Here is a 16790-nt window from a genome sequence, read left to right as displayed (position 1 = left end):
GCTTGAAAAGAAAGCCCTGTACCACTAGAACCCCAGGTTTCCTACACTGTAACACCTTCATTTCTGATCCTGATGTCCTCAGAGATACTGGGCATTAAATCTGCTACTGGTCCCTTGGTCTAGCAGGGATTTTTAAACACTGATCAGGGACTGAATATGGCAAGTTTTGGGTTTCAGGCCAGTGTCATTTACAGTCCCTGGGGAATTGGAGGCACAACCACTAGCTCTCTAGTAACTAGTGTGACATTTGAATTTATACATAAACTATCTGAAATTCAATGCATAATTCCAGAACATTTTATTTTTTCTTGTAAAATGAGGCATTCTTAGTGTAGGTAGTTGGTGACCGACAGAGAAAAGACTTCCACTACAGAATAGCAAAAGATTAGACTACGGAGCAGATACTTTCAGAACATGCTTGTATGCTGACTATCAAGACAGTCTGATTAGCTGCAGAAATGTGGAAAGCTGGTTCCAGGTGAGGGAGAAAATAACAAGTTCAGAGAAGAATTCAGAAAGGGGAGGTGGGGTGAGGGGAGGAATAAATGGTTTGATCCATACTTCTTAGCCTTTCCACACTACATTATGGGTCCTGTCCCTGTCCCTGTCCTAAAATCCACCCCCATCTCTACAGAAATGGAGTTGTAGGGCATTGGTCCTTTCATTGTGCAGCCTGTTAAAATACTTTTGAATCACAGCAGACTGTTTATGACACTTAAAATGTAAAAATTAACATTGCCTAACATTAAAAAATGCACCAGAATTAAAACCCCAGATGGGAAAACACAAAGACTTTAGAGTGGTAAATGTTGTGGATTGGGCCCGCCTCTCCAGAAAACATATCAGGCAATGCAGTGAAAACAGTGTTGATAAAAACCTCGTTTCAAACCCGGTCTTTGTTCCTCTTTATTGCTGGCAATGAATCCAATGTTTGGATTCTAAGACCTTCTTCTGGGCTGTATTATTTTCCCTTAGCAGTCCGGAAAGCAGATTCTGGCTCCTACACCAGCATGGTGTTATCAGCTTTTTCAATATTCCCCGTCTGAGATTCAATAGTCAGGAAATATGACTTGGGAACATTCCGCTTGTCCACCATGTGTTTTTATCTCCTTAGTCACCTTACTGGAACATATTTAATTATTTAGAGTAGTCCACAATCACAAGCGAGTCTTTCTGTGGATGTTATCTCTGCAAAAGAGCCAGTAGGCATCTGAAATTAATTCCTCTCCTGAAGTGGCTTCATGCCTGAGATGGTGCAGATATTTTCCATATGAAAGACAGAGTGGCCCATGTTTTTGGTTGAACTTTTGTAGCAGGGTCATCAGCAAATTGCTCCTTCCAGCCACCAAAAACCTGGGGAGGAAAATGCAGTGAAATTTTTGCCTGGAAAACCACATTTCAGTACAGTTCAACATTGGAGGGAGCGGGGGAGGGGAATCTAGACTTGGGTTACTGGAAATACATGCCCTGGAATTTCTAATCTGTGGCAGACTTCTCCATAAATTTTTGAGTCTTTGCAGAGGGTTTGCATAATTTAGGCTTTCATGTAAAATAAATAAAAACATCTACACATTTTGGTTGCAAAGAAAACCTGCTTATGCCCCAGGCAGTGCTGCCATCCTGAATCTGCAAACAGACCACCTGAAATTAAACCTTAGAGAGGTGTGACAGGCCCCAGGTATATTGCAGCCTGTAGGCATATAAACTAAAAAGGACTATAGCACTATATATAGTGTGTATATATATATACACAATTGACCCAACAGCACTAATAAAATGAAGAGCCTCTGACCCTGGGGGAAGTCGGGGTGGGAAGAATCATAGTTCAAGCCCCAGATGACCCTGCTAGGAAAAGTCTTAGAAATGGGCCTTATAGCTTCCCCCAAAGATAAAAATAATCCTCAAACTCAATTCCAGAGTCCTTAAGAACATCTGCAGTCGGTCAGACAAATCTCCAGCCTCAGCTAGAGGATCCCAGCACACATCAGCTACTGGGCTGGAACATGGTGATGGGCCCTGATCACTGGGTATGGATGAGCTGAGTTCATGAGAGGGGAGAGGTCAGAGGTGGCTGTGCACCATTCATGCACTCCCGTGGTCTTGGGGACAGCCATGGGGCGCTTCAGCTCCTTGGCACAAGCTAGAGCAGCCTTAGGGTTGCTCAAATTGAGGGTTGGCTAGCAGATCCTTAGACTCCATTGCACCACTTGGGGATCACCAATGCACAATAGTGCACCACCCATGCTCTCTTACCCTTTAGGATTGCCAACTTGGTAATAATTGAAGACCAGACACTCCAGCAGGAGTGCCGGAACCTGCCCCGGCCTGCCTCTTCTCCCTGAGGCCCCACCCATGCCCTGCCTATTCCCCCACAAAGCCCCAACCCTGCTGACGCTTCACATGAGGCTCCACCCTGCCTCTTCCCCCCCCCCCCCGAGGCCACGCACTCCATCCACGCCTCTTCCCTCCTGTCACTTGCTGCTTTTCCCCTCCCACCTTGCCACCGGGATCAGGAAGGACTCGCCTGTGGAGCTGGGGCTGGGAGCTGCAGCCGCCCAATGCAGATAGGCGGTGGCCCTGGCTGAGCGGGGGCTGCAGCAGGTGATGACCCACCGCCTCCCCTGCCCGCAGGAACCAGACACTGGGTGTCCGGTCAGTGGATCTGACCGGACGCTGTCAGAGACCCTTTTTGACCAGACTTTCTGGTCAAAAACTCGGCACTAGGCAACTCTATTACCTTTCCATGTACTGGCATGCACCCTCTGCTGTGGGTTGGAGGGTTACACTAAGCCAGGATTCTCCTACAGTGGAGTACTCAGCTGCCCAGTTAAGGCAGTTTTATGACCTTTCAACATCATCAATACAGTTGTGCAAATAACCAGTTTTGCAGTTTGGTGGCCAGACTGAAAGACTGAAAAACAAACAACCAAAAAACTTGTTTCAGGTTGACCGAAAATGAAATGTAAAAACAAATGTTTTGGGAACCAAACAAGTTGATTGAATTTCGTGTTGGGTGGAACAAAATATTTTGTTTTGCTTTTGTGTAAAATTTAAAAAAAGTTGTTTCTAAGGGAAAGGTCTAACTGTTGCTAAACAAAACGTTTTGCCTTTTTTGCATTTTTTTCATCTGAAGCAATTCATTGAATTTGATACAGATGCACTAAATGTTTTGATCAACCTGAATCTGCATTTTTTTTGGCAAGGAAATAATTTAATCCAATTTTTTTTTACCCAGCTCTAGTTAGTAGTGTTGTAGAAAGGGACTGTAACATGGGCGAGGACCTGGTGCTCAGCTTCTAAATTACATGGGACCAGAAACCATCAATTGCCTTACCGAACCAAAATTATGAAAGATCATTTTTTCAAGAATCAGCTTGCAAGATTTAAAGATGCCAATAAATGAACATTCTAACCCTTGTTTTGGCCCTCAGCATAAGATTATGGGAGAGGAAAGGTCTAGAGGTTTGGACAATCACAAGCTGAAAATGAAAGATGTCAGAGGTGGGGAAAGATTTTAAAAAGAGGGAAGTGTGTGACATAAATAGTCAATTTGATTGAAAACTACTCAAAAATGTACATAAATAATTTGCTAAAAAAACCAAGCATTTTCCATGTTTTATGAGTCAGGTTGCTTCAAAATTCCACAGATTCCCATTTATATTTTCCTAATAAATCCACACACTATGGGAGAAAAAAATCCACAGAATTTTGCAACATTTCATGGACACCCCCAGCCCTTATGCGTAGTACCACCTTTGCTGTGTCAAGCTGATATTTTGCATCCAAGGTCTCCCCACCGTCACAGCTGCCTCGCTTAGTATCTACAGTTCATCTTCTTCACAGTGTCAGGATCCATGGAGTGCTTCTCAATCAACTTAATAATGTGACTGGGACAAGAAAATGATAAGTTGTCCTCTGCTGGGAAAGTGACATGAGCCTCCTTTAGTTAGTCTTCGCTCAAGTGCTCCCCTTTCTCTGCAATCACTGATTTGTTTCTTTCTCAGCACCCTGATCTGTATTCTGCTGCTGCTTCTCCAACAATTCCTACCTCAGAGCTTCAGGAGCAACTAATATTTTATTTATATTTTATTTATTTTTGATTTATTAAGTGTTTCTCTCAATATCCCTGAGTCCAGGGTCAGATTTATAAAATCCACAATGACACAGTTATAGCTACAACATCCTCCCTCCATCCCAGGCATGCAAATTATGGTGCAAACAACTTGCCATTTATTTTTCATTATTCCCCTATTTTAAAAAGCTTCAATCATCCCATCAGGGGGGCGGGGGAAGAGGGGCAGGGGGAGGGGCACAGAGGCAATGCCATGTGATGTAGCTGACCAGTCACATACCACAAACAACAAGCAGTGAAATGACCAGGTTACAAACAGTCAATAAGGTGATAATTGACATGCACGGCAAGAACAATAAATACATTGGCAGAGTTCAGGGTCTGTTTGTGAACAATTTGCAAACAGATAGAAGGGCTAAATTATTTGGATAATTTATTTGCAATGAATAATTCGGACAGCTATAGGATTCAGTCTCTTTCCTACGCTGTGCATGGCCTCTCTGCTGACCAGGGGGCCAGTAGTCCTAGCAGTGGTGGTTTGGTTATGGAATCCTAGAAACATAGGGCTGGAAGGAACCTTCAGAGGAGACCGGCTCCAGCCCCCGGAGCTGAGGCAGGACCAAGGATGCCTAGAGTGGACACATATACCTATGTGGCCACACATCCACTAGGAACGAGACTGATGCCCACTACCTCATATCACATAGGTCACCAAATAGCCATTGGATGCTAATCTGGGCTGGGTAGAAACTGGTGAGCTAGAGGTGAAAATCCCCATCTCCCATGCCAAATCCCTTAGCCAGCCGGTCCTGGACTGTCTACCATGCAAAAAGTCAACAGTAAGATGAAATGTCGCTGTGTCCAGGCTGATTTGGGGCAGTTACACTTTTCGGTTCTTTTGCTGAGGTTCCTGACGCTGCGGGGTATGTTCCGCTCCCCACCCGTCCCGTCGTGCTCCCGGGGAACCTGGTTAATGAGCAACAGATTCTGTAAAACCCTTTTTAAGAAACAGCCTGGAACTCTACCCTGCTGCAGCTGAAGCCAATGGGAGCTGTGCCGTTGTCTTCAGTAGGCATGGAAGTGGGCCAGTTGCAGTTCGGCCCTTACTGTACAGCAGGTGCCTGGATAAGGCCTTGGCATTTGCTCGCACTGCTTTCTCCTCTTCTTGGCGGCTGTTTTGTGGAGCACAGCCTGTCGGTGCGCTCAGTGCATGATTCTCTGGGACTGGTTGGGGGATAATGACAGAACAATGCTCTTTTTCAGCCCTCTGCACAACTAAGCAGCATGCCTGAAACAATTCTCCATTCACTTATTTAAGTGCCAGGTGTCCTTTTGCTACATTTTCTCCATATCCTCGTAAATTAAACCACCTTCATTTTCATGCTCTTCTTAGTGACAGATTACGTTCTATTCTGAGGAGTTTCCCAAATGGGTATTGTGATCTTAATTAAAGAAACAATGCAGAGAGCAAAGGGAATGTGCCAGTTGTTAGAGGCTGGTATCACCTGAAAGTGGGCAGGTAAAACTGACACACAGGGCTGGTCTGCACTGGGAACTTCCATCGCCATAGCTACATCTCTCAGATGTGTGAAAAATCCACCCCCCTGAGAGAGGCAGCCATACGCCCTAACCTTAGTGTAGACGGCACTAGGCTGCTGGAAGAATTCTTCCGCCTCTCTGCAGGTAGGTCTACACTGAAGTGCTGCAGCTGTAGCATTTTATGTGTAGACAAGCCCATAAAGATCCCTCTCAGAGCCATGTTATAGCAGTGGGCAGAGATTAGTTGTATCTGCTTTGAAACAGGGACCAGACGGTCCCTCACTCCATGTGGGTATGCAAGGGGCCTTCCCTCCCCCAATGTATGCTCTGAATGAGGGACAAGGACGGTGATAGTCCTACTGTTTGGGGGAGCATAGAGGTCCTCTCTCGTCAGCCTGTGGGGGTGCAGATCACGCCGAAGGGGAAAGGGCAGAGGCAGGCCAATGACGCCAATCCCCTACCAAACAGGCACATGGAGCTGGCCAGGCACAGAGAGGGAATTGAGTTAAAAGATGGTGGCCCCTGAGTGCTCCCCAGGTGGACCAGGGAGTGGGACAAGACATTGTGCTCCCCACAGGTTGGTGCAGCTGAGGGTAGCCTGTGCCTACCCCCTGCCATGCGGGGCCTGCGGTGGTACCAGCCCACAGCTGAGAGTAAGATTGGGAACGAGGGAGATGCTAGTTGTGGAAAGACCCTACCCCCGAGATGGGCCACGCAGGAACTTTGGAACTTAATGGGTGCACCCAGCTCTGAGAGAGACCTGGGACAGCCAGCAAAGGCTTTGCAGGTAAAGCCCAGCTGAAGGCTGGTCACATGCACACAGCAATGGCAGCCTTCTGGAATGTCAGCATTCTGCGCATTCTGTATGTAAGACAACATGCTTTGTCACTAACAATGCCCGGACCCCAGAGGTTACCAAATCCCTGCAGCATGTGCTGGATCCCAGGGGAAGAGCACGCTGCTTCCCATCTCACCCCCTCCTGCCACGTGGAGCAAGAGACACCACGGTTCTCATTGTTCTGCGGTATACTTCCTGGATTCCTAGATTCCAAGGCCAGACGGGACCATTGGGACCATCTAGTCTAACCCCCTGTATAACACAGGCCAGAGACCTGCCCCGGAATAATCCCTAGAGCATGTGTTTTAGCAGAGCATCCAATCTTGATTTAAAAATTGTCAGTGATGGAGAATCCACTTTGATCCTTGCTAATTGTTCCAAGGGTTAATTACCCTACCTGTTAAACATTTATGCTGTATTTCCAGTCAGATCTGCAGGCCCATATCTGCAAAGGCTGGAGAATCTGGGCTGTAACCTGTTGGAGGACAATACTAAGGAAATGATATCCCTCTTCATACATTTAGTGCAGCAGGGACTCAGGTAACAAAGGGAGCCCTGGCTGAAGATGGTGTCAGATACTTCACACTTTCCAGGTGCAGCCTTATAGCTCAGGAAGCTCGCCTCTAAAATCAATGAGCTAATGAATGCAGAATGCGTGTGGTGTGATGGTGTCTCAGTAGATTGCCACAGCCAGCCGAGGCTCAGCTGTACGACTGTATTAAGGATGGGTAAACCTTGAGAAGTTGGGGGTTTTGTGATCATGCAAACTAATTTTGGCATTCACAAAACTTGCTCAGGTTCACAAGTTTTTCTGTCCTATTGCTTCAAACCTGGTATTTTTCCAACAATGATTCAATATAAGTAAAAAATAAAAGCCGACATTTTTCTACACAATGGGGAGCCCGGGGTATGTACCACATTATGCATGGACGGTTCTTTCTGCCCTCGACTGCTAGGCTCTTAGCAGTGAGACCTGGAGATGGTGTATACAGTAGCTGTTATTGCATTAGAATTTCCCCGGGTATCTTTTTTCACAGACGCTATATATTTATTTTGCTGCTTAATTTCTCGCCAGTTTCTTCCGCTGGGATTTATTCCCTCTGCCCCTCTCCTCTCATTTTTCAATCTTTCCTGAGTGACCTGCAAATACAATAATGTTCTAGTTCTGGCCCACTACCTGCAAATAGGCTTGGCAGACTTTGAATTCTCTGGGGCGGTGACTTTCTTTTTTTATACAGTAGAATCTCAGAGTTACGGACACCTCGGGAATGGAGGTTGTTTGTAACTCTGAAATGTTCTATAACCCTGAACAAGACATTACGGACTTCAGCCATGGGGGAGTTGGGACTGCAACTTCAGGGTAGGGTGGGGTCACGGTTCCAGGTGGTAGTGGGGGGGGGGGGGGTTGGGGCTTCTGACCCTAGGGGCCACTGGAGCTCTGGGTGGGGGGCTCCAGGCTTTTGCCCCACGAGAGCACCAGGGATCAGGGCTTTAGACCTGGGGGGAGTTCTGAGGCTTGGAGCTTCAGCCTCATGGCTCCACTCCTGGCTTTAGCCTCGTGGGAGGGGGTGGGGCTGGGGCTCGGGGCTCCCCACCACTCCGCTCCTGGTTTCAGGAACTCCCGCTCTAGGTATGGGGGGGGGACCCCTAGGGGCCAGAAACCGGTGCTCCTCTTGTAGCTAAAGCCCCGAGCCCCAGTGACCCCCATGGAGCTGAAGCCAAGAACGGAGCCATGGGGCTGAATCCCTGAGCCCTGATGATCCCCACGGGGCTGAAGCCAGGAATGGAGTTGTGAGGCTGAAGCCCTGAGCTCCAGCGCTCCCCCGGGTCTAAAGCCCAAGAGTCAGATGTCCCGAGCCCCCTCCACCTGGAGCCCTAACCGCCCCAACATCCCATGGCTGAAGCCATGAGCCCCAGGGTTAAAGTCCCAAGGCAGTACAGTGTTTGCTTTTTGTTTTTTGTGTCTGCTGCTGCCTGATGGATAACTACTGGTTTCACATGGCATCCGGTTGACCGGTAAGTCCATAACTCTGGTGTTCGTATCTTTGAGGTTCTACTGTATGTTTGTATAGTGATTGCCTAACACAGTGGATCCCAGCCTGTGTGAGGACTTTAGGTGCTATCACAAAATAAATTCAGTGGCAAAAAACTGTTAACACAGAGTGAAGCTTGCTTGGAGGTGGGTCATCCCCTTGCAGAATGCTGAGTTCAGTAAAATTCGAACATCTGAAAACCAAGAAATGCAAAGTACCCATGCAACCTTAACTCTGCCCTTTTTCAGCACAGTCCCAGTACACCCTGTTAACACACACACCTTTTGTCTGCCCATGCCCCATTGCTGAAATGTACAAGCTCTTCACATCCTTTTATAGCCCACTCACTCTGACCCACAGGATTCTATTGAACACTGTTAAAGGACAAAAAGAAAAAAAAGTTGCCCATGCCACCTTCCCTCTGCCCTCTTCAAGCAGTGTCTTAATATGCACATAGCACCCGCTCACACTGGCCCTGGGGACTGTATAATTCAGGAGGTTCCAGATCCTGGCGTACACTGTCACACAGCCAATTCCCCAGAAGAAATGCCACTTGTATATAGTTTAAGAAACACTTCACTTGAAGACAGTAGAGGGAAGATGACGTGGGCAACTTACATAACATAAGAACGGCCATACTGGGCCAGACCAAAGGTCATCTAGCCCAGTATCTTGTCTTCTGACAGTGGCCAGTGCCAGGTGCCCCAGAGGGAATGAACAGAACAGGTATCATCAAGTGATCCATACCCTGTTGCCCATTCCCAGCTTCTGGCAAACAGAGGCTAGGAACACCATCTCTGCCCATCCTGGCTAATAACCATTGATGGACCTATCCTCCGTGAACTTATCTAGTTCTTTTTTGAACCCTGTTATAGTCTTGGCCTTCACAACATCCTCTGCCAAAGAGTTCCACAGGTTGATTGTGTGTTGTGTGAAAAAATACTTCCTTTTCTTTGTTTTAAACCTGCTGCCTATTAATTTCATCCCTACTTATAAGACAGAGTAATAACACTTCCTTATTTACTTTCTCCACACCAGTCATCATTTTATAGACCTCAATCATATCCCTCCTTAATCATCTCTTTTACAAGCTGAAAAGTCCAGTGTTATTAATCTCTCCTCATATGGAAGCTGTTCCATATCCCTAATAATTTTTTTTGCCCTTTTCTGAATCTTTTCCAATTCCAATATATCTTTTTTGACATGGGGTGACCACATCCACATGCAGTATTCAAGATGTGGATGTACCATGGATTTATATAGAGGCAATATCAGAGGGGTAGCCGTGTTAGTCTGAATCTGTAAAAAGCAACAGAGTGTCCTGTGGCACCTTTGAGACTAACAGAAGTACTGGGAGCATAAGCTTTCGTGGGTAAGAACCTCACTTCTTCAGATGCAAGTGTGCAATATGATATTTTCTGTCTTATTATCTATCCCTTTCTTAATGATTCCCAACATTCTGTTTGCTTTTTTGACTTCTCCCCCCACCCCTTTTTTTGTGTGTGTGTGGTGGGTGAGAATGAATGGGTTGTAAAAGGAGGCAAAGGTTCAGCAACTGGGGGGTTGGCAGTGTAAAGGTGTGTGCATGTTAACAGCACGTATTGGGGCATTGCTGAAAGAGGGCAGAGTTAAGGTTGCACGGGTAAACTTAACTGTGAAATTTCCTCATTTTCAGATGTTCAAGTTTTGCTTGACTCAGCAGTCTTCAAGGGGATGACCTACCACCAACCAATCTTAATTCTGCATTATTATTATTATTATTATTATTTTGCCATTGAATTTCCTAGGAAAAATGTCCAGGAAAAGCTCGGTTAGTAGTCATTTAGGCAATTGTTTATATCGTGTCCCACAGTTAGCATACTGAGCCAGCTCCCCCCATCCCCACCCTGCACACACATCAGCTGTGCCCACCAGTTGTGCTTCAGTATGCCTCCCAAGCTATGCCCCTGACCCATTCAGAGTGTTTCCTCGCCTCCAGCCTGGCCCCCTCCCCACTACTGTAGCTGGGCCTCTCCACCACAATTAGGGAACGCATCTCCCTGAACTCTTCACTCTTTGGTATACAAACGTTTCTATTGCCTCCCTTCTCCTATAAAACAACTCATGTGCAGTGCCTGGAGCAAAGTGGAATAGTGTTCGATTGCAGGGGGGTTGGGGTGCACTGGCAGAGCTGGTGGTGCAAAGGTGTTGGGGTGCACTGGTAGAGCTAGTGATGCATGGGGGGTTGGGGTTTACTGGCAGAGCTGAGGGTATGGGGGTTGGGGTGCAGTGGCAGAGATGAGGGTATGGGCATTGGGGTGCACTGGCAGAGTTGAGGGTGCAGGGGGGTTGGGGTGAACTGGCAGAGTTGAGGGTGCAGAGGGTTGGGGTGAACTGGCAGAACTGGGAGTGCAGGGGGGTTGGGGTGAATTGGCAGAGTTGAGGGTGCAGGGGGTTGGGGTGCACTGGCAGAGTTAAGGATGCAGGGGGTTGGGGTGAACTGGCAGAGCTGGGGTTTCAGGGGGTTGGGGTACACTGGCAGAGCTGGGGGTACATGGGGTTGGGGTGCACTGGCAGAGCTGGGGATGCAGGGAGGGTTGGGTTGCACTGGCAGAGCTGAGGGTTGCCATGCCTCCCACACCTGAGTCCATAATCTTTCTTGCCTCTCCTACCATCTATCCCTGTTTATGCCCCTCCCCATAACCTCCCTCCCCTCGCTGCAGCCCCAACACCCTTTGCTCCTCCTTCCCCACTCCTCCCTCCCCTAACAGCCCTCCCTTCCCCATAAGGAGTCACATGTCTGCTTCCTCCCCTCCCCCCACCCAAAGACTGGTTCCATTTCCACAAAATAAAATTGCCACCCATGATCCACAAATTCCTGCCACCTCCAGCCATTCAGTCCAAAACTCTGACTTACGTGGGGGGCTCTGATTAACTTACCCATAGTTCCCTTAATGAAAGGGTGAGTTCATAGCCATCCAGAGGGCTGGGATTCATCCAGGCATCCTCCCTGGTTAGCATTATAAGGCAGCAAAAGGGAACCATTTGGGGGGCAGAGGCAGGGTCTCAGGGGGAAGGGGTGTGGCAGTGGGGTGGGGCCAAGGTTAGGGCACCGCTGTCCCCCAGTTCTAGGGAGCTTCTGGCAGTAGGACATCTGTGGACATACTTTATGTAGACTCCAAGTGTCTGAATATTGAAATACACTGACATCTGCGATGGAGTCAGGCATTTCACCACTGGCCTAACTAAACTGGCACATGGCACCGCAGACTCTGCTGCTCCTGACAGCAGATTTTGGAGGCCATGGCTACACTACAGAGCTTACAGTGGAGCAGCTGCATGGATACACCTGTGCCGCTATAGTGCTGCTAATGCAGATGCTCTAAGTCACCCGGAGAAAGCTCTCCCATTGCTTAATTACTCCAAGCCCCACGAGCGGCGCTAGCTATGGCGGCAGGAGAAGCTCTCCCGCTGACATAGCGCTGTCCACACCGGTGCTTAGGTCGGTGTAACTTACGGCACTCAGGGGGTGGTTTATTTACACCCCTGAGCAACATAACTTATACTGACGTAAGCTGTAGCGTAGCCATAGCCTATGTCTAGTGTCGTCATGTTCAAACATGCCATGATATTCCTCCCGATGGCACCACTTTCAGAACAGGTTGTGTGACTATGAATTGACTCCTCTGGGAACCTGAGACAATGACACAGTGGGATTGCCTTACCCATTGAAGTGGAGATGTTTCCAGCCAGGGGCTAGTAGCAGCATTTGCAAATTATTAGCAATAGTAAAATAGCATTAGTAATAGTAAAAATATCCTAACCAATAATGAATAGGGATCTCAGTCTGTTTAGCTGATCAAAGAGAAGATTGAGATTGACTTGATTACAGTGTATAAGGAGCAAATATTGGGTACTAAAGGGCTCATTGAGCTAGCACAGAAAACTAGAACGGGAAGTTCAAGCCAAGCACATTCCAGTTAGAAACAAGGCATGAATTTCTAACAGAGGGTGATCAGCCCTGGAACAAACTACCAAGGAAAGCAGCGAATATTCCATCTCTTGAAGTCTTCAAATCAAGACCAGCCTGGATTGTCAATCACAAGTTAATGGGCTCAGGCCAGGGGTATCTGGGTGACCTATATTACACAAGACAGACTAGATGATCTGCTGGGCCTTTCTGGCCCAAAAATCTATGTATAATATTTTGCACGTCTATACTGGCTTTAGTTTAAGGTTCACAAAGCATGTTACAAACACTGAACTGCCTAGCTTCCTAGCCGAGTCTGAATGTATAACGTGAGACTCTCAGCTGCCCCAGAGCGCCACACAGCGCATTCAGGAGTGAGTGGGACAAGGCTGGGTGAAAACTGTCTTTGGATGCCCTGTTCGAGGGGAGTCCTCCAGCTCAGAGGTGTCTGCATTCCCCTTCTGGGTAATTGCTGCAGTACAGATGGGGAACCATGCAGCCCTAGTCTGCACAGCCCTCCCTCACACAGATGGGGAATGAGGTCTGGACCCCTCCTCATGCACTAGCACATATATGTTTGTGTTTCCAACAAGGGAGGGAAAAGTTACAATCAAAAAGAAAAAACAACATCCTCTCCATTTCTAAAGCGTTCAGGCGAACATTCCACTTTCTAACCCCTCCCTCCTTTTCAAAACAGGTAAATGTAGGACCAAAGCAATTTGACAGTATTACTTTAAACAAGTAAACACAAGAAGTTGAAACGCAGCCCTTTTCTTTTCTTGTACTGAATTGCCACTGAATTATTTGTATATCCATAGTGTATTCATTAAGAATACACTTGGCAAGAAAAAACAATTCTATTTGCCCTTGAGCAACAGTACAGAGTTAATCTGTCAACATGTGTTTGAACTAAAAAGCTTTGATCATGCTAAATGTTGCATATGGTTAAAAAATAAACAATTCCTTCCCTCTCTCCTGTAATTTATCTGTAGACTGGTAGAAAGTACTAGTGTGAATTTGGCGGAGGGAAGATGTCTGTTTTCTATGGAGTATGGAGCTGTCAGTAATTCAGTCAGCATTATATAAAAACTAGCATGCCCCTCTGCAGCTAGTAGATCACATTCATCCCTGGTGTAACTTCAGTGAAGTCAGCAAAGTTATGCTGCGGAGGAATTTGGTGTCTAATTCCCTTTTCCTGTGTGAGCCAAAAATGCTGATGCTACTATGATTATGAGAGTAGGTCTACCCATGAATCACAGAAAAATTACACATAAGAACTAAAGTGCTGACCGTAATCTAATCATCCTTGAGGTCAGGTTGAATGGAGACATTTAAAAATATATCAAGACAACTGAAACTTTGATGGGGCATATATAATGGAGTGGCAGAGAAACAGGAAACAGCCCCAATCTCAAGCTTCCAACTTTCCTCCCTTAAATGAAACATATCTCTTGGTCTCTGATTTGTTGGCTGATAGGGATCTAGCCATCACTGTAGGTCAACAATTCTTTTCAATCTAATGAGTACTAGGATCTTCCCAGGATGAGAGTCCGGGGCAAACTATTCTGGTGGAGGGTTGACAATGGGAGGCTCTAAAATAGTGATACTCAGACCTCAGTGGGTCAGGAGCCAAATTAGCGATCAGCATTACCCAAAAGAGCCACAGTCGTGTGACTTCATTGGTTCATTTACTATTATATCTATATCTATATCTATATCTATATTATTGTCACCGCAAAATGACTGACCAAGTATAATTATTTTATCAACTACAATTGGTTAGTAACATAGTAAAAGCATCCTGATTGGTTAATAATTAAATCACACAGTGTTTTAATATCATGTGTCTCAAAGAACCATGGGAGACACATTAAAAGAGCCACTTGCAGCTCCCGAGCCTCAGTCTGAGTATTGCAGCTCTAGTAGGGTGACCAGATGTCCCGATTTTATAGGGACAGTCCCGATTTTGGGGGCTTTTTCTTATATAGGCTCCTATTACCCCCCACCCCCGTCCTGATTTTTTACAGTTGCTATCTGGTCACCCTAAGCTCTAGAATGTGTAATATACAAAGACTGCTGCCAGCCGGAGCCCAGCTGACTGAATAGGAGGCAACCCTGGCCATTGTGATGTCACCAAAGGGTAGGCGGCCTGTGCCAGGAGAGGGAGTTGGGTGATGAGAGAGCTCATTTGGGGTCAGAGAGAGAGAGGTGTGTGGGTTAGACAGACAGAGTGGAGGGTCAGGGACAGGTACGGACAGTGTTGGGGAACTACCTGGTTAGGGTAGGAGAAAGGGTGGAGAAGGAGAACGAGGAAGAAAGGAGCCTTCATTGGTTTTGGAGAATCATTTGAATTGTTCAGGGTTAAACCTCCAAACTCCAACTTTTTGAGGTTCATTCCTATGGGTCAAGTTAAAAGAACCTTCCAACAAAGCAACTTTTCCATCCTTTTGGACTGGCCTTGCCAACAACATGCTACATGCATCGGTGCTAAATGTCATGGTTCCAGTGCCTCCCATGTGTAACTCTGCCCCGCAACACTGAACCCCAATAACTAGACACACTCAGGGATCTTGTCCAGGCATTTCACTGGTTTGCAGCTGCCTGAGCCACAAAGCAAAATCTCTACTCTGTTACACACTGTAATGACTGGAGTGGAGTTCCTCTGGATTTGCACTTGTGTAACTGATGGCTGAATATGGCCCTGTGCTTGCAGATCATCCTGGTGCAGTAATAGTGACTGTGGGAGTCATGAGACCCCTGCACCTGAACAGACTCTCAGGGGCTTCTTCCAGTGAAGCTTTATTGTCTTTCCCTTACCATGGAAAACCATTTAGAATGCTCTCTCCATAACCCCAACACAACTGTTTCCCCTGGCAGAGTGCTGGAGCTTCCTGCAGTGCCTCTGGAGAGTAACAGCATTAGATGGAGTAGGACACTTGCCGTGCACCACTTCCAAATAGCTCTATCACCCTGTGGTACTTGCTGCCAGTCTATGTATATAGTGACATTAACGCTAGTCTCCGAGAAGGTTGCTCAATAGCACAGAGCCTGCCTACCCCTCTTGCCAGGTGGCGGGCTGGTAGAGGTGATTAGCAGTCAGCAGGTGAGTAGGAAGGTGGCTGGCCTAGAATGAAAAGATGGGTTTGCTGACACCTGGCTGCTGGAGATTAGAAAAGAACAGAATATTAACATAAAGGAAGCCTGATTAAACAAAGCAGAGATTGAATGCAGGAACTGTACATAAAGCTTTTAACTTTATTTTTCCATTCATCACTATGCACTTTTATTTCTAACCATAGCCTCGAGGATGCTGCCAGATTTGTTCTGTGATTTGTCCCCTTTTCCTCCTCCAGATGTCCAAATGGATTCTTCGGACAGAGATGTTTGGAAAAACTGCCTTTGCGATTGTACATGCCAGATCCTAAGCAAAGTATGTTTGAAGACAAAAAATGCACCACACTACTTAAATCTCCTGGGCACAGCACAGCACTGGACTTAGAGTGGTCTAGCCAGGGGTGTGTTTTGATATAATGTTTGGGTTAGGGTTTAGGGAAACAGGTAAGGGATCAGGCTGAAAGCAAATCATAGGAATCGTGGAAGGGATCTGAGGTGGCATCAGGAGGGGCCACATTTCAGTCCACTTTGATATCATTTTGCTATCTTGTTTCTCTCTTTCTGGTTTTCTTTCTTTCGTTAGGTGTCCGATCGAATTCACCGGGGACCGGTGTGAGCACTTCGCAATGGTCAGCTTCTCCAGTATGTCTCTTTCTACTTCTCTTTCTCCCTGATTATCGTAGCACTGTGTGACATCTTTAAAGCAGGTTCTTCCATTCCTTTGGGCCCCGTTCTCCTCTTTTTATGCCCGCCTAGCTCTGGCTGACATTAATGGGAGCTAAGTGAGTGCTGCTAAGAGGAAAATGAAAGCCCTCACTGTCTCACAATCATTTTGAATGGTTCTTGCTTTCACTTGTAATCAAACTTAATGTAGGATTTTACAGTTTGCTCTTTTCATGCAAAATCCAAATAAGCAAAGATTTTCAAGTGTGCTGTGGGGAACAGGTTGAGTAATAAGAAACTTCTGTTAACATTATTATCACATGAGGAACTGCTTTGCACAATACACAGGAAACCTTTCCTGAACTTTGAAAGTGGGATCTGTGAGTTTCACTGTACCAATTTGGGAATCATAGGTAGGGTTGGGCTGAAGACCACCAATTACTTCAGAAGAACGGCCATACTGGGTCAGACCAGTGGTCCATCTAGCCCAGTATCCTGTCTTCTGACAGTGGCCAATGCCAGGTGCTTCACAGGGAATGAACAGAACAGGTCAATTTATCAAGTGACACATCCCCTGTCATC

General features: G+C 46.6%; 1 protein-coding gene across 1 annotated transcript in view; it reads left to right on the top strand.

Annotated features, from left to right (window-relative positions):
- Nucleotides 1-16790, top strand: part of NRG2 (neuregulin 2) — a 331862-nt gene that overhangs the window by 287359 nt on the left and 27713 nt on the right. Inside the window, exons 6-7 of the mRNA XM_034778371.1 lie at nt 15785-15861; nt 16129-16187. Of these exons, the coding sequence (XP_034634262.1) occupies nt 15785-15861; nt 16129-16187 (136 nt within the window). The remainder of the gene's footprint in view (nt 1-15784; nt 15862-16128; nt 16188-16790) is intronic.

This window comes from Trachemys scripta, chromosome 8, assembly GCF_013100865.1.
Source record: "Trachemys scripta elegans isolate TJP31775 chromosome 8, CAS_Tse_1.0, whole genome shotgun sequence".
Lineage (NCBI taxonomy): Eukaryota > Metazoa > Chordata > Testudines > Emydidae > Trachemys > Trachemys scripta.
Note: the sequence above shows the minus strand (reverse complement) of the source record. Positions and strands in the feature narration are given on the sequence as shown.